This window comes from Triturus cristatus, chromosome 8, assembly GCF_964204655.1.
Source record: "Triturus cristatus chromosome 8, aTriCri1.1, whole genome shotgun sequence".
In the NCBI taxonomy this organism is placed as follows: domain Eukaryota; kingdom Metazoa; phylum Chordata; class Amphibia; order Caudata; family Salamandridae; genus Triturus; species Triturus cristatus.
The window spans coordinates 617,768,051-617,788,412 of record NC_140591.1 but is presented as its reverse complement, the minus strand read 5'-3'; the positions used below and the strand labels follow the sequence as shown (position 1 = coordinate 617,788,412).

Sequence of the window (20,362 nt, the reverse complement as noted above, 5' to 3'; positions counted from 1 at the left end):
AGTATTACATCCGAGCCCGATGGCGGAAAAAAACAATCTGAGGATGGAGCCGAAGCCCATGCGCAATACGAACCAAAGGAGGAGTCCCCGACCTCGTGACTTCCAAAGACTTCCCAAGAGGAAAAACAAACTGCAAACATCCGGGCCCAACATCAGATGGTGATCTATGCACAGTGTATAATCCGCAGCTCATATGCCTCGAACATACTATTATGATAGATGCTCTTTGTATGTTTTCATGTTTGTCAAGATTTTATCATATTTTTGTGGATATTATAAGTGTTGTGGGAAGGAGATAGATAGAATACTCCTGAAGGTGGTTGATATCCGCTGTTTCCACCAAAATGTATTGACGGATTTTGATGCCACAATCTACAGTACCCTGGTGATCCCTACCCGCTAATAAAAAAATTCAAGAACATCTGGTGACACAAATGGTATATGTGTTTTTTATTGCAAAGATTCATTGGAATGTCTTAGAAGATCTCCCTTTTAATCATGCATTTGTGACATCAATGTATATGTGTTATGATGTAGATGTAATTTTCTAATGCAAAATGTTTTTTTTTGTAATACAGGATTAAAGCCATATATATTATTCTAAACCTCCGTGGTATTTTGTGTGTGTTGTATGTTCTGTATGAATCAAAGGGGGAGGGTAGAGGAAAAGACAAAGAGACTTGTCCTCCTATCGAACTTAATAAAAGACAAAGAGTCAATCTTTGACCTGACTTCAACTTCTGGTTTTGGAAAACAGAATGTTTTGTTTAGATAACCCTCACCCACCAGGATTTCCACGTGGTGGCATGCTTCATAATTGAGGTCCTTCCCATTCCACTGCAGAACAGGGCGTGCTGCGACCTACGAGTTACGTGGGAGCACTTTTTGGTGTTATTCTAATATATGAAAAAAGATTAAAGGAATAGGAGTGGGGGTGGTTTGTGTGGAAGATTGAAAACACCCAACTAGTAGGAAACATAATGTTATTCTTACCACTAGCTGGGATGGTTAAACATTGGGGAGAAAGCGAAACTCAATGGAATTATGTTCCTGAGTTTCAGAGGTCCGCATGTTTCAAGCCCTAACCCAAAGCTTTTCATCAGGACCAAGGATTACTACTCCCAGATTCCATTCCTGTCAACACTTTAGTCGCAAAGCAACTGCATGCTCAATAAGTAAAATATACATACAGCACCGTTTTGGCGTTATATATGGAAGATATATAGGATACCTAAATCCGGCATCATGAGTCCAAATGGGGGGAAGGGACACCTGTAGTCACACTTATTCCAAAGCTACTCCCTTGCCAAATCGCATATGGATAGCCCACCAGTGGCTAAGAAGTTGTTGTTTTTTTGCTGTATGTTATGTACAGTTGTAAATGTCTACAAATTGAGGTGAGAGTGATTGCTGGTGGATGAAATATTTACTCAGGGGAGTTCTTTGGTTTTTGGTTACAAGACTGCTCAAATCTGGCAGAGCACGAACAACATTAACTTCTGGATCAATGTCAGTCTGTCAAATTTGTATTATGAAACACTATGCTACACCTCTAGGACAAGCTCTGTCACTTCAAGATGCAAGATTCTCACAAGCTCTGAACACAGTTCTAATAGACAATAGCTGAAATCCAGGCACACATCGATTGGGAAAAACTGCAGAAGACTGTGAGCATTAGCTCTCATAACAATGTAAAATAGAACGTTACGTAGTGACTCCATTCGGAGATTAAAATAATTCTCTGCAGTTCTTTCCTGATCCTCATGGACTAGCTGAAACACAAAGGGCCTGATTTAGAGTTTGACAGGTGCCTATGTCGTCACAAATGTGACAGATATCCCACTCATCTTACTGTAAGCTTGATAAGATACAATAAATTTGTAATAAGACAGATAGGCTATCAGTCACATTTGAGATGGTGTATCCGTCTGCCAAACTCTACATCAAACCCAAAGAATGTTCTGAATGATGCACCTTCTACATTTGTATAGCATCTATCATCAAAGAGACCTCCAGGATTAGGGATTCATTTTCAGAAGACATCTACTAAGGTGGAGGCAAAGGATGTGTACATGGTAGGCCTTCTTCGAAATCAAAACAAATACAGTGATCCTTGTGGTGTTTAACTGTAACATTATTAACAGGTGGCATGCAAAATGACAGAGAATCTAGATACTACTGAGGCTCAGGATCCAGTGTAGGATGCATGTCATACTTTGCTGCTGCGTAATCCAGTTGAATTATACCAAGTATCTCAAATGGTAATACATGTGCCAAACTGAAATAATGTTTTATTAAATATTAAAGAATATTAAATATTAAGGAACAGAAACACTTTTTCTGATGAGCAAAAAAATGTTTTATTTTTGGGACATGATAAATATAGAAAAATAAAAATTACAAATGAAAATGGAAAAAAAGATTTAAATCAGCTATTGAACATTGTAATTAATAGTGTTATTTTATTTACTTTTTACACACAAAGGCAAACGTTTAACATTTTATTTTAAATGCATTCGCCTTTTTAGTATTTATCAGTGATTTGTTCATGGTAACCAATTTTCTTATGTACCGCTTATATACAGATGTATGTGTAAACACAGTTTAACTTTGCAAGATGCACTACGTATCTCTTCATTCATACCAATTTTAGAACCAAAGCTGTAAAGTCATCTAATGAGTACAAAATATTTGTTACGGTGCAACACTCACTTGTGGCCAGTTAAACATCAGAATTCCAGTTGTGGTTGAAACTTAAGAGATGACTTACTAAAATGTTGCCTGAAGTTGAATACGAGTTAATAGTGCATTGCTTGTATTTCTGGAGTCAAAGCTTATCAAAATTATGAAAAAAGTGCAAAACGCAAAAAAATGCAATCTACTTTATAAAATGATGTTAAAAGTAGCTGACATCTAATAATTAAATTTGTTATAAATGACTGAGGTGACGGACGTATCCATTCCCAAATAGTTTCAACTGATTATGTTACTACGTTGCATATGTGGGCGCATGAAGATGATTAAGAAGTTGAATAGATCAGGGGTAAGAATTTCATAAGCATTTGTAAGCTTACATGCGAAGATCAGATACTACTCATTCCTTGCAATTACACTTCTGCCAATCTAATCCTAAAAAATTTGGTCAAGCAAAAACAAAAAAAAGAACATTACTCATATAAAATGTATGCAAAATCTCTTAGTTACAAATACAGACCTTAAACAATGAACTTAAAAAGTAATTATGTAGTTGATATTTACAATGATAAAGTAGAGATTTTATACTTGATCTTTTGATGAACATTTTGAGACAGTTTTGCACAGGATTTATTTTCATTTATAAAAAGAGGGCCCACAATCTGAAGGAAGAAAAGTTTTTTTTGTCAGTTCTACAGTTAATAGGCTTTATAATAAACACTACTCCATGACTAGGCAATACGAAAAATCATAGCTGTTGATTAAAACGTACTTGGTATACATTCATTATCTGTATATAAAAAGAAAAAAAAGGAAATAAGGCCCAAAATAAAAAGAGTGGAACATACATGCAGTAGGACCGTTTACCAGTGTTGTGTTTTGGATTGCCCAACTTTGACTTCCACATAGCTTTCAATGATGTGTTCTAGTTTCACACGTCTTTAAATGTAGCACATATGCAAATGTGCAGGAATATTTTTGCAGTACATATCACACATAAAATAAACAGAACTGAAATTTAAGCATAAACCACCCTGTCATTCTTTACTGAGAAGTATCTTGCATTTACAAATTTGTCTTCTGGTTTTAGCAGGTCTTCTTAACCACCGGGTTTACAGACCATCTGGAATTTCACATTGCTTTTTGGAATGGAATGTCTGGTCAACCTAGCCTGAGGAAAAAAGCAGAATGATCAGTCTTCTTAATAACGCAAACAGAATTCTTGATCATGGGGTTACAATGTAATACAAACCAAAAGAAAAAAATATGTCAACATTAATCGATGAGCATTTAGAACAAGAGATTTACATAGATTTTGAAATACAATTTCACATAGATGTTTTGTATTGGGGAAAGTCGAGTGTGAAAAAAAGCTAAACAAGCAACCTACCAGTGGAGAAGCAAAATATATAAGTTGTAACAAATAGTTTTTTCTGAGTTAATCAAGATTTTGTGAATTTTAATTAGCTACACTTTCTACTTAACTCTCCTCACCTCTTCCTCACAGATCCTCATTTTACATAATCTTTATAATTTCCCTTGGATTGACATAAATTGTACCACAGCATTGGATTCTGCGTTTATCTTGCAACTATGCACTTGAAGTCTCCAATCTCACTGCAATTATGTTCACGTTTTACGGGTTTCATTCTTTATTTTTGTTCCTTCTTCCATTAAAGCTGCAATGGCAAAGAAGAACTGGCAAAAAGAGAAGATGGGAAGGGTTTGGGGATATCGAAGACTTTCATGAGCTAAACAACGATATAGTGGTGAATTGTGGAACAAAGGCTCTTAGAAATATTTGCATCTTTTTCTCCGCAGTAGCTTGGGTCAGAAACTGTGGAAAAGAAACCTTGCATGCACCGCATGCTGTAGGGATGAGCAGTTTTTAAGCATGATGTGGCTACATGTGCCATTCAGTTTTTCTGTGCCCTGTCTTACCTTTGCTTATGGGACTTCGAGGTTCAAAGAGGCTCAAGGACAAATTCTATAAGGGATGGGCAGAGAACATGCCCACCAAAGGCCATGCAGGTTTTCCCAGTTTGAGCATACAGTTTGTTGGCAGGGCTCCACTTTCACATCGATCAAGTAGGAAAGGTTAGAAACGTTCTTCCCGACATGTGTTCTGCTGTGACATACTCTATTGCTGCCAAAGACCACAGTGTCAGAACTTACTCTACACGAGTACCCCTCTTTGTCATAGGTGCCTCTCAATTGTTTATTTCGTTATTGATAGTTAGACAGGCATTATACGTTTAAGGGGAAACTCTGGGAACATTTGTGACGAGAGCAAAAGTGGACAAAATGCCTAAAAGCAGTTCTGCCAAGTGTGTCTAGGGGGAATATAACCAGATGCCCACTATTAATGGAAAAACAGATTAGGAACATTATTAACATGGTAACCTGGTTCATCAAAACAAGAACCAGAACATATAAGAAGGAAAATTGCACGCCAAAAATTAAAAAAAAAAAATTATGGAATGTATCATACATTCTGTACAGGTGCTAATGAATGTATGTTTATGAATGTGGGTACTATACTCTAGACCTTAAACAAACACTGTAGCTGGACAACTATTTAGATTAGGGTATATAAAAAACTGAGGTTGTCAGAAATGACACGGACCAGGTAGGCAGAAATTGAAATTGAAAATAAATACACTACCAAAATCCTAACCACATGCAATTTTAAATCAGTCGCACTCAGTCTATCTAAATAAGAAGATACACAAATGATCTTCAGGCACCTCATTTGTGAGGTCCCAAGATGTTTACGAAAAAAAAGAGCTCCACATAAAGCCTGTTGAGCACTGCACACCCCACCCAACATGGAGCACGACTTGATGATGAAGATGTCACATTGGTGGGTGAGGGTCAGTGAATGCTGGAGAGGATGCTCCTCGTACCTGTAATTCAGTGACCCAAAAAAAAATTCTCCTTAACACCATTTAATTAGACTCAAGTTTACAGTTTTGGGAGGATGTGTGATAAACCAAGAAAATCCTCTACCACCGCTTGCTTCTTTTTATATACATATAACCCATTATCCCCATTTCTCCTTCCACTCCCTGGGTCTCTACAACACACCATAAATTCTGTATTAAAACCTTATGCTGTTAACCTACTCCTGCCCCCTGCTACCCACCATGAAGCTCAGTCAGAATCAGCAGAAAAAACATGATCCACAAAATTTAATCCATCTCGTTAATCTAAGGCTCCATAACTCGAGATTATAAGTGGTGTGAACAAAGGAATATGATCCAGCTCACCCACATTGGTTTACCAATGTACGCTAAACACATTCTTACAATGGGGCCAATTCACAACAGCTTCCTTGAGTATGTAAAGCAGTTCTCCTGCAATACTACTTACCTTACTCTTGAATGCCTTTGAGAATTGGCCCCAAAATATATTATTTGGGAATATTCATGACTAGTTAGTACAAATAGGAATGGCTGCACCCTTCTTGTACTTTCACTAACAGGAAGTTGGACATTTCAAGAACACTTCACAAAGTAGGCGAAGAGGTACTACAGTAGAACTACTACTTCACCTACACATAAATGTCGTTGTGAATAGGTCTCAATGCTTGCAAAGAACGGCTTAAAACTTTTATTATGGCTTTATGTTCTCTCATACACAAGAAGATCAGTGGCCAAAAACTGTCCAAATCAAAATCTTAAAGTATCATTTTAGTTCCATTGTTCATAGGGGATTATAAGCAAATGCAGACTGTAAAGGTCCAGAAACTGGGGATTTTTTAACAGTAATCTTGAGGAACTTGAAGTTGGTTGGTATAGTTGTGATACACCCAATTCAATAGACAGACTGGAATAAAAGTTGAATCATTTGGAAAACAAATCAATATTAAAGGTGGTCTGCTCCGTTAGGCACTAAATATCTCCTTACACAGTAGAATTCAATAAGTGGAGGTGGACAAACAATCTCATAGACTCTTTAGTACAGACAATAAAAACATATGGCCAGATTCACTGAGCTAGAAAGGTTGATCTGTTAAATATGTCAAGTGCATGGCATGTGGAGTGACTTAAGCTTCATGGAAGCAACTGACTTCCTCCAGAGGAACCAAGGCTTCACACTCTGTACTAGTTATTGAAAATGCATGGTAGTAGCACTGACTTTGTCAAAACTCACACACCTGTAGCAGTAAAGCTTAGAATTAAACATACCCCTAAGCTTAGCTATAAATGTTTCTAAAGCAGGCATCACAACCAAAGGGGGGGTGGGGGGGGGGGAAAGAAAGAGGAGGAGGAGGAGGAGAGTGAGATTCTGAGGGGGGAAAAGGCAACCTCGTGTAGGGAGGTTTGCTTCTCTTATTTCAGAGAATTGACTATCTCGGACAGACTGCTTATAGTCTTGGAAGGCAATTTTACTTTCTATATCACCCTTAGGCTTGATCACAAGAATACAGAAAATTGATGTCCAACAAATAACAGCAGAAACTGTGTTTACAAACTCTTTTTGACACAAACTGGTCAAGTCAGCAGATTGACTTGTAATCTCCCTTTTCCAAGTAAACCCATTATGAGAAACACACAAAATGACTTTAATTCAAAAAAGCTGCCTTTCCCAAATCAAGTAGAATTTCTTTTGGTTAACGATCAATTGAATACCTAAGCACATGTGGAGATTCCAGGAGCACATTTACAACATTTTTATTTATTTTAAATAGCATTACATAAATGAACTAATGAACAGGAAAGGCAACATTTCCTAAATGATTCTGAAAATGTTTTATTAAAAATATCAAATCAACCAATTCAGTTAAGTACTAGCTATTTGACAGAAGACCACTATATTTAAACATTTTTCAAATTAAAAATAACCGGAAAATCGGGCTTTCAGAAAGCTTGTATACAAACCCACACACAGTGTCAACAGGACACATAGACTTTGGGAAAGCTAGAGGCTCACAGTATCGCCATCATGCAGTGCAGGGTCAGTAGGCAGTTTGTTTTTTAAGGTAACCCATAGGAAGTATCTGGATATCAACAGACTTTCCATCTATTCTTTTGGAAATATGGGGAGGTGGTGGGATGTTTATGGATTCAGAGACACTACCCATGTTGGAGAACTAGAATTATATAACTCAACAGAATTGGTTAAACAGCGAGTACGAATAAATGCAACAACAAATATCTACATTTCTCACGAGAGTTGCAGTAGCTGCCTTGGCTCTGTTATATTGGGCTGAATGTTTACTACGAAAAGGTGTGTATTCAGCTTCTGATAGCAAATAAGTACATAAAACACTATGCATCTAGCAATGGTTTTCTTTGTAGAAGTTACACCAGAAGAGACAAACCCATAATTAGCAACAAAACTAAGTTTTACATATCCATAGTATGGTGAAACTTTTCCACTGGGGAGTAAGGGTTTGGGGAAGAAGTTCTTTTTTGACACAGAATCTGATATTACCTTAAGGAGGAAGGAAGGGGAGTTCTTAGGGATCCGTTATTGTCATGGAACACCATATTAAATTCTTCTGTGTATGGAGTTTGAAGCTCACTCACTCTATCCATGATAGATACGAAAGGCTAGATTTGTGCATGGTTCCAAAGGAGGGCCCATTAGCTTGATGGGCCAGTGTTCAGTTCTTAAAAAGAAGATGGCCTTAAAACTGAGGGAAAAACAATCATTAGGCTTTCCAGGAAATATTTAACCATAGGAATGGCGAAAAAAGGCGCCAGAGATAGACTTTTTCTATAAGCAGTGGTGGCATCCTAATGCATTTTTATAGAAGAAAACTCAAGGTTAGATTGTGGCGAAAAAACAAGGTAAAGCAGTAGTATGTCTTCTTAACATGTTCTCAGGTCCACTTGTTTTTGGATACAGACGAAGAATCTCTTCCACTTAAAGGCGTAGGAGGAATGAGGGAAAGGAAGCTTGAACTCTGTCAGAATGTTCATACAGTCATCTGGAAAGTACCCTACTGCAGGTTCTCAGGAGCCAGGTGGTCAGTCTATGCGACAGCAGGAAGGGGTGATGGATCGTGCACAACATAAAGGTGATTATATCCTGCCTGCACCAAACCCTCATGTGTTGTCATAGTGTCAGATGCAGAAGGTCCACAAACCACAATTTCCCTGCCAGTTCACAGTAGTGAGAATCATCTTTATTTTAAACTCTCGCATAGTGGGTCCCCTCAAAAGCAAATTGTTTGGCTGAAAGGTACAGGCATGTGTTTACAACATTTTTATCAAAAGGACTTTACGTACATAATGAGGCTCTTGTAATCTGGGCATGAAGGTGCAGCATTTTGGGTTTATTCTGGTGTTGGTATGGGCGTTCACTTGAAGGCTTCTCCAAACATCAAAGATGTGCACAGAACATCACAGCAGAGAACCCACATATGCTCTTCAATGTAATGCTTGCTGAGCTTGTCCACTTTTCAGTTCTTGAGACTTGCGAGATGTATTTCTATAAGTGAAATGTTACTTGCTGGAGCTCAGTATTAGATGGTCTGCACTTTCCAAGACATAACCTTGGATCTGGTTGTTTTGTTCACTTGTAGCAGAATGAACATTCTGGGTATCAATGGGAGATGGAAATGAATGTAAGATGGACTGCATTCTTAGATGCTAATGTGGCATTTCGCCTTTGACTGCAACTATTTTCATAAGGCTGCGAGATTCCCCCATGTGAGTAACACATCTTTCTATCAATGGATCAGTGACTATAGTCGCAGGGGAAGGATGTTCTTGGATAGGAATTCCATGAAGTTCCACTTGTTCTATGAGGCAAAAGAGAGAATGACACTGTTGGTCATTTTCACTCCAATAATATTGTGCTCACATCTGGTAGATCCATTTAGCCCCAAAAGGAAATGTGCCTGTTTTGGAAAACATAACTGCCAGATGTCTCTCATTCCTTTAACGCGTTATACTCGGTTAGACAGAGAGTTTAGGAGTCACACAATCCTGTCACAGAATCTCTTATCTGGAGGGGACTATAAAGTGATACTCCACATCAAGACATCACAAGATGATTGGTATTTCAGTTATATGGTTATTTACTTTGCATTATTTGTCTACAAAATGGGTGTATGAGAATGATCGCGAATATTATTAACAACTCAGCAGATAATATGCAAATTAGGGTGAAGTTTAAGAAAATCCCAATACCATTTCTTCACACATCCCTAATCTAGTAGTCTATTCCTTACCCAAAGTATCTGTAATTGTTTCAGCCACCCAGTATAAATGGCGCTATTAGTTTGCAGAACTACATTAGGCCAAGCCAGGTATAGTTTCTCTGCATACCTTTGCTGTCATCGGGACAGCTGCCGGAATCCAGCCCTTCAGCATCTCCCCATAGAAACCAGTCCAGGTCTCTAACCCCACCCTTGCACCAGTACCTTTTACACATTTATTGCTAATGGGGTCTTTTAGAGTGAGGAATCATCACTCGTGCTCAGCTCATACTTTGCAACCAAAATGAGCAAACATGCCCCTTTGCAGAAGTATACAGATCCTACAGAAACTAAAGCTACATTCTTCTTCCTTCAAAGACAGGTTTCTACAAGGTCATCATCCCTTACAACATGTGCACCAGAGATATGGAAAGCTTTCCTTCTCTGACTTGTTAGTATGTACACTGTTAAAAAAACCTGGTGATTCCAAACCAAAAACAAGAAAACTGAGCACCCATTAGATAGCATTACCATTCAGTTATTGTTCTTGTGTCTCATGCATATGCAAAAATTCTTGAACGTTAAATGTTTAAATGTAACCAGGCCTGGCTTGCATGTAACATGCACTATCAGTCAATCAATCAATCAGGGAATTGTAAGCGTGCTACTTACCCGTGAGGATCTCAAGGCGTGGGGGGGGGCGGAGAACAGGTCCGTGCAGCCGAAGAGCCAGGTCTTGAGGGTCTTCCTGAAGGTGTTCAAGGAGGTGGCACGTCTGATGTCTGTCGATAACTCGTTCCAGGTTTTGGCTGCAATGTGAGAGAACGATCTTCCACCTGCCCTGGCTCTATTGATGCACGGGGTTTCAGCTAGTGCGAGGTTGGCAGATCGGAGGTTTCTTTTGGGTTTGTGGCAGTTTATTCTGTTGTTGGGGTATTTGGGTCAGTTGTTGTGTAGGCATTTGTAGGCGTGGGTGAGGATTTTGAAGGTGACTCTTCTCCACGGGGAGCCAGTGGAGTCTCCGTAGGTGCTGGCTGATGTGTTCGTGCCTGATGTGTTCTGTATTGTCTGGAGTTCCCAGAGTAGAGATTTGTTGATGCTGGCAGAGAGAGCGTTTCCATAGTCCAGTTTGCTGGTGATGAGTGCGTGGGTGATGTCTGCCTTGCCTCAGGTGAGATCCATTTGAAGGTCTTGCGAAGGATGCGGAGGGTGCTGAAGCAGCTGGAGGAGACGGCGTTGACCTGTCGGTTCATGGTGAGTTATGAGTCGAGTACGATGCCGAAGTTTTTGGTGTGGTCTGCGGGGATAGGTGGGCTTCTGAGGGCGGTCGGCCACCAAGTGTTGTCCTATGCTGTAGGGGTGGTTCCAAGGATGAGGACATCTGTCTTTTCGGCGTTGAGTTTTAGACAGCTGTTGGTCATCCAGACTGCGACGACTTGCATTCCTCTCTGGAAGTTGAGTTTTGCAGTGGTGGGTTCTCTGGTGAGGGAAAGGATGAGTTGGGTGTCGTCGGCGTAGGATACGATGTTGAGGCTGTGTTGTCAGACAATGGCTGCGAGGGGGGCCATGTAGATGTTGAAGAGGGTCAGGCTCAGTGATGACCCCTGTGGGACTCCGCAGATGATGTGCGTGGGGGGGAGGGGAGGGGTGAGGAAGGGTGGTAGTCTGAACTCTTGGCTTCTCCCGGTGAGGAACGATCGGATCCTGTCCAGGGTCCTTACCTTGTATGCTGCCGTCGTGTAGTCTGTCGACTAGTGTGCGGTGAGAGACGGTGTCGAAGGATGCAGACAGGTCTTGGAGGATGAGGGGTGCGGAGTGGCCCTGGTCCAGGAGGGTGCGGATGTCGTCTGGGGCAGCGAGTAGGGCAGTCTCGGTGCTGTGGTTGCTTCGGAATCCGGATTGGGACGGGTCGAGGACGGCGTTCTCTTCGACTAATCGGGTCAGTTCCCTATTGACTGCTTTCTCTGCCACCTTGGCTGCAAAGGGGAAGAGCGAGATGGGCCAGTAGTTCTTGAGGTCGATGGGGTCGGCCGTGGGCTTCTTGAGCAGGGGCCTGACTTCCACGCGCTTCCAGTTGTCTGGGAAAGTGCCTGTTGTGAAGGTGGTGTTGATGGTCCACTGTAGTTCGGGTGCGATGGTGTCCGTGACCCTGTGGTAGATGTGCGGGGGGCATGGGTCGGTGGGGGCCACCGAGGGAATGCCTTTCATGTTCGTGGCGGTGTCCTCGGTCGTCATTGGCTTCCAGTTTGAGATGGCAGGCTGGCTGGTGTCTCTGGCGGGCGTGGGTCGTCGGCAAAGTTGTCATAAAGTGTCCTGATCTTGAGGTGGAAGTAGGTTCCGAACTTGTCGCAGAGGTCTTGGGACGGGGTGACGTCTGTGGCTTCGCTGCATGGTTTGGTGAAATCGTGAATGACACTGAAGAGTTCCTTGGAGTTGGAGAGGATTTTGTTGTGGATAAAGTTCCTTTTGGTTGTTCTGATTTGGTTGTGGTAGTCCGTCATGGCGTCCTTGTAGGTGGAGTAGTTATCGGTTGTCTTGGTGTTCCTCCAGATAGTCTCCAGACGTCTGCAGGTGCGCCTTTTTTTTTGGAGATCGGTTGTGGACCAAGCGGCTTTCCTGGGGGATGTTTGCCGGGGTTGCGTAGCGGGCAAACTCGTCTGCGCAGTTGGCGATCCAAGTGTGGGGTCCTGTGACCCAGGTGGGGTTGTCTCGGGTGAGGATGGATTTCAGTTGTTCGTCGGTGACCTTGCTCCAGTTCCTCTGCAGCGGGTGGGGGGTGCGGGGGGGGGGGGGGGGGGCGGAGTGGTTTTGGTGCCTTGGGTTTGTCGACGGTGAAGTGAACGCCGTGGTGGTCGTCCATGGTTGTAGCATTGTGTGGCTGAAATTAATGCTGTTGCCTGCAGCGAAGATGGGGTCGAGGGTGTGTCCCGCTCGGTGTGTAGGTGTGGTGACGAGTTGGTTGAGTCCGATGTTGGCGAGGTTGTCCCAGAGGATGGTGGAGTTGGGATCGCGGTGGTTGTCGAGGTGGAAGTTGAGGTCTACAATGAGTATGTAGTTAATTGATGCGATGGCGTGAGGAGCGATGAAGTCTGTGATGGTGGTGGCGAAGGGTGTTCGGGGGTCTGTAGATGAGGGTTCCTTGGAGTGTGCTGTTAGGGCTGGTCTGGAAGTGCAGGTGTTCGACGGAGGGGAAGGTTTCGCTGTAGGTGGTGAGGCGGAGGAGGGTGCTCTTGTATGCAATGGCGAGGCCCCCTCCCAGGTGGTTGGGGCGGTACTTCCTCTGGGTCTTGTATCCGTCCGGGATGGCGGTGTTGACATCGGGGCGGAGGTGGCATTGGTCCAGGTCTCCGTGAAGAAGGCGATGTTGGGCAAAAGAGAGTCGAGTAGGTTCCAGAATTCTATGGTGTGTTTGTGTATGAAGCGCACGTTGAGGAGGACGCATCTTAAGGTGTGGTCAGTGATGGTGTCGGCGGTGCCAGAGGTTGGGGTAGTGGTGAAGGTCTGACTACAGTGGATGCAGGAGAACTGGCCATGCCAGTTGCAGCCTCCGAGTCTTCCGGGGTTGAGTGCGAGGAGGGTGGCGGCGTCGTAGCAGTGGGAGGATGTGGATCCAGGGTACCTGGCGCTGGTCGTGGTTATCATACCAAAGCACTGCCAGACATGACAGTGCATCTTCTCTTCCCAATTCCGTTGTTTGAACCACTAGTCTTCTAGTCACTGCTGAAGGGGCATAAGCGCAGTTTAAAGGTGGGCACAATGCCCAGAAGAGAGTGGCCTTGTCTGACTGTGGGAGTTCGGAGTCTTGTTTAGGAGGCACATTTTCAAATGAATGTATTAGGTCATGTCCATGAAGGAAACATGTTAACCAGCTTTATGTTCAGCATTACAGAAAACTACTGGATTACATGAACCAGATGGATCATATACTTTGCGGAACTGGTTCAATAGGCCTAAGTTAGAGAGGTGATCCAGGGTAGAGGAAGCCATCACCAGTCAGTCGTCAAGTCTGGGATAAATGGAGAGTGCCTTTTGTCCTTGGCCATAGCCACTACTGGGAATCATTGTGAATACACTTGAGGTACTAATTTCAGGCTGAATGGAAGAACCTTCTATCCAAAGTGACATGTGCCTATTGGAAAACTAAGGAGCCCAAGCCAGAGCATCCAACGGTTATACATGACATTTATAAATAATGTTGCATCCCCCTGCACACTTGCTTTGGATAATTGCTGAGTGCTATATTCCATTTTTGCTTCTTTTTGTCACTTGGTTAAGCGATGTTGATGTGACTACTTTATTATTTGGAAAGTCAAAAAACACATTAGGAATAGAAATTTGAGTAAGAGGACTGCAGGCACTCTACAGCATTATTTGAGAACTGGAGTAGAGGAGAAAGACTGAGTTGGCAGCTAGGGAGGATGGGGGAAGTCACTGATGAACGAGTGAATTAGATGATGTAGTTAACAGAGAAGTGAGAGTCAGGGTGTTAAATTGAAAAGTGATCAAAAAGGTGGAAATTGAGGTGGAAGGTCAGGCTTAATGTAGAAGCCAAATATTTTAAGTGGCGGGTCTGACATCTTGTTTGAAGTGCTGGAGAGATAGAGCTAATCATGATCGTGGGGGCATCATTTCAAAGTCTTGAAGCATATAAAGAGAAAGCTGGTGTACAAGTTCATTTGTTGGTGGTCTTAGAAATTTCGAATTTGCTAAGGGTGGAGTTTGAGTAACACTGATATTTCTAGGGGTAACAAGCTTATTAGGCAGCTATTCAATGTTACAGACTTTGAACATGAGAATAATTCTTAAAAATAATTCTCACATTTAGAGGGAACCAGTGTAACTATATTAAGACAGAGGTGACATGTTTACATTTGCATAGGTGGGTGATTAACCACATGGCTATGTAAAAAAGCAATGAACGTAAGGACAGAAGCTGGAGGGCCAGTTAGCGCATGTCAATATGTGAGTGTACAAAATCAACACAATGGAGTAGAAATTGGGGAATAGGTAGAGCAGGCCACTTATTCCATATATCCTAAGTGTCCATTCAGATATTTATGAAGGGGTTGAGTCACTAAACATCCATGATTGTGCTAAAAAAAACTCACACCACGTGCATGGGTTTTCAACAAATACAAAGAGTGTTTGCATAACTTAACATAACTGTTTTTGGTGAGGAAAGACCAAAACGTGACTAATAATATTAATACAAACTAAATTTAAAATTGGAAAGGATAAAAAACTCTGGGTATTGAAAAACATAATACTAGAACATGTAAAGTTGATTTTCTTACCTCTAATATAAGAAGAAAAACCTTGTCCTATGCGCAGCTGCCATGCTTTCAGACATGTTTCGCACTTTTAAATAATTGACAAATCCTCTGAAGAACAAAAGGAGGCCTGAAAATACAAAACAAAAAGGGAATACAATGACTACATTTTTCTCAAATACAAAAGAACAAATTTACTTGCAACTACAGTTCTTTAGAGTTGAACATGTTCAAATATTCATGCGCTTTGATATATCCCTCGTCATCAGGGAGGTAATGGTAATACAGTTGTATTACAGACCCATATCTCGTAACGCTCCCTATGCAACTAATTGCCTGACCTTTTGAGATGGCCAATACGTGGATTAAATCTTAACTCTGATGCCAGCGGACATATTCAGATTATGAAACAAAAGTGTACCAGGAACTAGAATGCCTCCTCTCGGATGGATGCGGGACGCGTGTCTATAAAGCAGGTCCTCCAAAAGAGGTCGCAAATTGCAACCCGAGAACAGGAAATTTGCAACGCAACCTTTTAGTACACGGGTCGCATTGCAAATTGCATTCCATACACAAACGAGTCAGGGTGCAATTTGCACATCATTGGTTTGCGGACAGGGTTAGTACACAAGGCTCAATGTCTGAGATAAATATTGGGTGGCTTCTGAAGTTTACTTTGACATTATGAAATTCCATATATGGTTCATCGGGGGGAAATAAATGGCCTTAACTTACATTTTCAGTGGAGGTAACCATTACAATCGTCAATTCCTCAAATATTTCAGCTCATATATGTGCATGGTCGCTAAAGTCAAGGACGTCAATAACGACAGCACCACTGTGGTATCGAATGCCGGGTGGAAGAATGCTTCAGAATTCAATTTTTTACAAATATTTCAAGACAGGACAAAAGAAAGTTTGCTGTGCTGTTTTTTCTTGTAATATGAAAGTGCTGCCTGTTGCACCCTAATAAAGGCCTATTTCAGACTTTATAATCCTACACATAGAAGATATGATAAAACCTCATGAGTTTTGAAGGTGAATGGTTTGAGGTTATTGATTTGTAGGGATATGCAGGATCTTTTCAATTTCTTTATTATTTTGGTTGAATAACCCAGCTCTGGACTAAACACGTTGATGCATGCTGGGTGATCTGACTATACTACAGGGCTTCAGGAGCTAGGCTACCCGTTTTAGAAAGCCGAGTCACAATAGAGAATTTGGCCCATATATCTGGGATTAGCCTCTAAAAGCTCAAGACTGTTCACAAATTATGGAACAAGAATCAGGTACCATGTCTGTCCGACTCACAGTGGATATTCTATTCCTTCAGTCTTGCAGCATTTATAATCTGGCCATGTGGCTGGGAAGGAAAGTAATAAGAAGTCTGCTGTAGCCTTTTGATACTGCCTCACTCATAGATTCTTCAAGCACGTACCTGAAGGCAAAGCAAGAGTGTTTTGCAGTTGGGTTGCTTGAAAAACAGTCCTAGATAATATGCCCAACTGACTGGATAGGGAGGAGACTTCGGTAACCTGCCACTTTCTTCCTTGTACCTTAAAGGTGCTCCTCAGACAGAGTGACGTGGTGTATGGCTGCCATCATCCACAGTTCTTCTACTTCTTTGGATAACGGATCATGAGCAACCCTACATCTTGATGTAGTACATTTCTGTGATATCATCTGTCCTGATCAAATCTTTGTCATCTGCAGCTGGTGTTAAGCATACTTTGAAAGCTGACATAACTATAATTAGATCTAGAAAAACGATGTGAAAAGAATGCTCCCTTCTGTGTTGATGGACATTTGGCTCAGAAAGGGACTATGTGTGCTCTGCATCCATTGAGAGATGCTTATATCAGGACCGTGATATCTGAGTCTCCTGGATGCAGAGACCTGCCTTAGGTCACATCTGACCATCATTTTTCAAAGTCATTCATGCAAGCTGTTAATAGAATCTTGTCTACCTAATCTAAAATAGCTTGTACTCAATGAAAATGTTCTTACTGCGGTAGCTCATTCTCAATCTGCATATGAAATCATCAGACTACGCGACATATCAAGCCCGGTTTACATCTCACAAGTACTGTTTCCTTGACTGCTTTCTTCCCTGTTACAAAGTGGTCTGTTTGCCTAGATCCAACACTCTTACTACCAGCACCAGTCTCTAACCCTACACTGAGGGTTGTATGCTCATTATGAACCAAGCTAGTAACCTAGTACACAGCAAAGTACAAAAAAGTGATGGGTGGAATACTTGAATTCATCTCAGCTACTGTACACTATCTCTAGGACTCTCAGGTGGCTAAATATCCCACAGTACAGCATCACCAGAGTGACACGTGAAGAGGTACAAGTTAGTGGCAGCAGCTGCAGCCTAGCAGGGGTTGGTCACCAGTATGTGGGGACTATTTCTAAGTCACTCATTATCAAGAATATGAGACCCCCACCATAGCTCCATGTGAATGCATTTAAGCTTATGAACAGACAACGCTCAGATCTGGGGAAGGGGGTAAGACAGGGCTTTTGAGCCAATCCAGCCCACAACAACGAACTTCAAGGTAAGGTGGTGAAAGGCACGTACAATGCACCCGGGCCAGTGGAATAATCTCTGGACCCACCCTGGTGGTATCAGAGAGAGAGAATGGGAATGGCTGACTGGAAACAATGTGGGGAGACATTACTGAGTAGGGACTGGTGTGACTAGATTGTGAGAGCTTCAAGGATTGCACTACAGCAGCCTGTTACTGATTTATCTTGCCTCAAGTGAGATGATACTGCACACAAGATGCGCAAGCGTCTCCACATAAAGCAATCAGAAAGTGCCAAAGGAGAGGTACAAATTATTTTTTACCCTAGGTCTTCTGCCCCACAGAGATTATATCTACGAAGCAGCCCGCAGTGATGATCCTCTACTAAACAAAGATGAAGCAATGTTCATGGAGATTATATAAGAGCTACATCAGCCAACACCGAGAATTAAATGTAAAATGTCTTCTTTGGAAAGTGCTGTTGGGCACACGTTGAAGAACAATTGAGATATCTGAATACCAAGGCTGGCGAGATGGAATCAGAGACTGACCAATTAGAACCTGAGCAACAGAAGCATGGGCATCTTGATTAATGTCATGTCCCCTCGATTACGGAACTGAAAACCATGAGCGAAAACTGGAACACACAGCAAGACTCATGCCTCTGAACCACGGAGGGTATGTTGTATCACTAGTGATATAAGGTGCCTTAAACATCGTGGTTTTTTAGAAGATCTGCATTGCGTCAAAATCGCGGTTAAGGAAACCAGATTACTTAGTAAAGCTCTTGATGGCAAAAAGGCAGCTCATCACTTCTAGTGGAGTTAGCTGACCCACAATGAGATACTCTGTTTAGACCCACCACAGAACTGATCATTGTTTGGTAAGAAGATATCTAATTGTATGGCCGCACCACTTGGCTACATAGGCAGAAGTTGAAAACCACCCAAAAAGACTTGATTACTAGTGATTGCAGGGCTTTATTATGGTTTACAGCTAAGTCAAGAGTAGAATATGAAGAGAAGATGCACATTTTCATGCAGCCCTTCGCCGGTTGGCAGTTCCTTCAGCTGCAGCAGCCAAATACAGGAGAGGCTGCTGTAGAAAGCCCACCATAAACTGCCGTTCTAGGCTTGGGGGAATATACCTCAGATTTGGTGCATATCATTAAATATATGAGATAAGGCTGTTTGTTGCTTCTATTCCCTGATCTGCACCCCTCCATTTTGAGGGCAGACTTGTGCCTCAAGTCTGAGTCCCTTCTAGTTTCTTCATCCTGAGATGTTTGAAGTCTAATGTGGAGTGTGGCTCTCTAATAAATGTGGTGTAATGCAACTGTTAGACAGCATGTTGTTTTGTTTTTATTGCTAATAAAATATAAATCAAAATGATTTATTTAGGGTGATAAAATAGCACCCACATGCAACTGTGTGGTTTACTCTTACAAATATTAATTTTTTGAGAGGCACAGGAAGAAAAGATGTGACTGCAAGAAGGTGCCACACATGCCACTAGAGCAGACCAACAAAAACAAACTGGTTTTAGTTAAGATTCAGACAACCTAACCAGACTACAAAATGTTCCAAAAAGAACTCATTGATGTGCTGTAGTGACCAATGTAGAGAGGCACTGAAGCTAAGCCAACTTCTCGCTTCACTGACTGAGATGTTTGGCAAGAATTGGAGGCTAGCGGTAACAGTGTTCCTTGTGCATGCCTACAGTGATCGAAAAAGAGAGAGAATTACAGTACACCAATGCAGAAAAGCAGATTTAAACACGCCACTGGAAGAGATACTGCAAGTTTGACAAAATCTATTGAATTCTGTATAAAATTCTCCTCTATCAGCAACATGCAACATGCTTGGCCATGTTCATCGATGGCAGTGCCCAGAGCTTAGTTTATTCCTTATTCCATTCCTTTACCAGGCTTGGAAAAGGGGCATAAATTGTATTTTGCCCTCAGTTTGTTGGTCTCCATTTAAGCCATGCTTGTCCAGCTCCATAGCAGACAGATCATGCTTCCCTCCATTCAGAAGGCAGCCACAAAATATGTGTTTCAACACAGCATTAGCCCTTCAGGAAGGGTTCATACCATCATGGACAGTACGGACTCCGTATCTAGAGAACAGGATATGGAAGGCAAACATCCTGATAAAAGTGCTGTATACACGAGGTCGCTCCCACACATTGCTTATCTACGACTGTCTCAAGTTGTGCTCTCCAGTGCACTGCTTTTCACTAGCCATGTTACCTTGCTCAGTTCCTGATCAGCCACTCACACAGCTTCAGGTCCGGTGGACTGACTGCCATTCACACATGGAGAGTACCAGCTTAACCTTAACATTCTTCTGCAGGTCTGATCAGGTCTTGAAGCCACTGAGTTGCACTGCCTCTGATCGGCTCTCAAACAGTTTTCAGTAAATCTGCTTTACAGCTGTATGAGAAGTTGGCCTGATGTATGATGTCACTAGTTATAGTGTACACCTTATATCAGTCCAAATACCCTTATGGTGATTGGTTGTAAAGTCAACCTTATAGACCAGCTATCCTAGTGGTAGCATGGACAAGAGCAGTCTTAGGCTAAACTCTGAATGGCATGTGAAGCCAGCTGTGATACCATATATAATCCCTTGAATACCAAATGAAAGGACACCACAACAGATATATATATAAAATAAAGTGTATTTATTCTAAGCAAACCCTCAGCACTCTTT

The 20,362-nt window shown here is 41.8% G+C and overlaps 1 protein-coding gene across 2 annotated transcripts in view; it reads right to left on the bottom strand.

The window, feature by feature from the left end:
- Positions 1–2,335: 2,335 nt before the first annotated feature.
- The window catches only part of NDFIP2 (Nedd4 family interacting protein 2), a 221,254-nt gene continuing 203,227 nt past the window's right edge, over positions 2,336–20,362 (bottom strand). For both annotated transcript variants that reach the window (XM_085622088.1, XM_085622087.1), the window contains exons 7-8: positions 15,142–15,247; positions 2,336–3,865 (exon numbers count right to left, since the gene is read on the bottom strand). In XM_085622088.1, the coding sequence (XP_085478214.1) occupies positions 15,144–15,247 (104 nt within the window). In that variant the 3' untranslated portion in view covers positions 2,336–3,865; positions 15,142–15,143. The remainder of the gene's footprint in view (positions 3,866–15,141; positions 15,248–20,362) is intronic.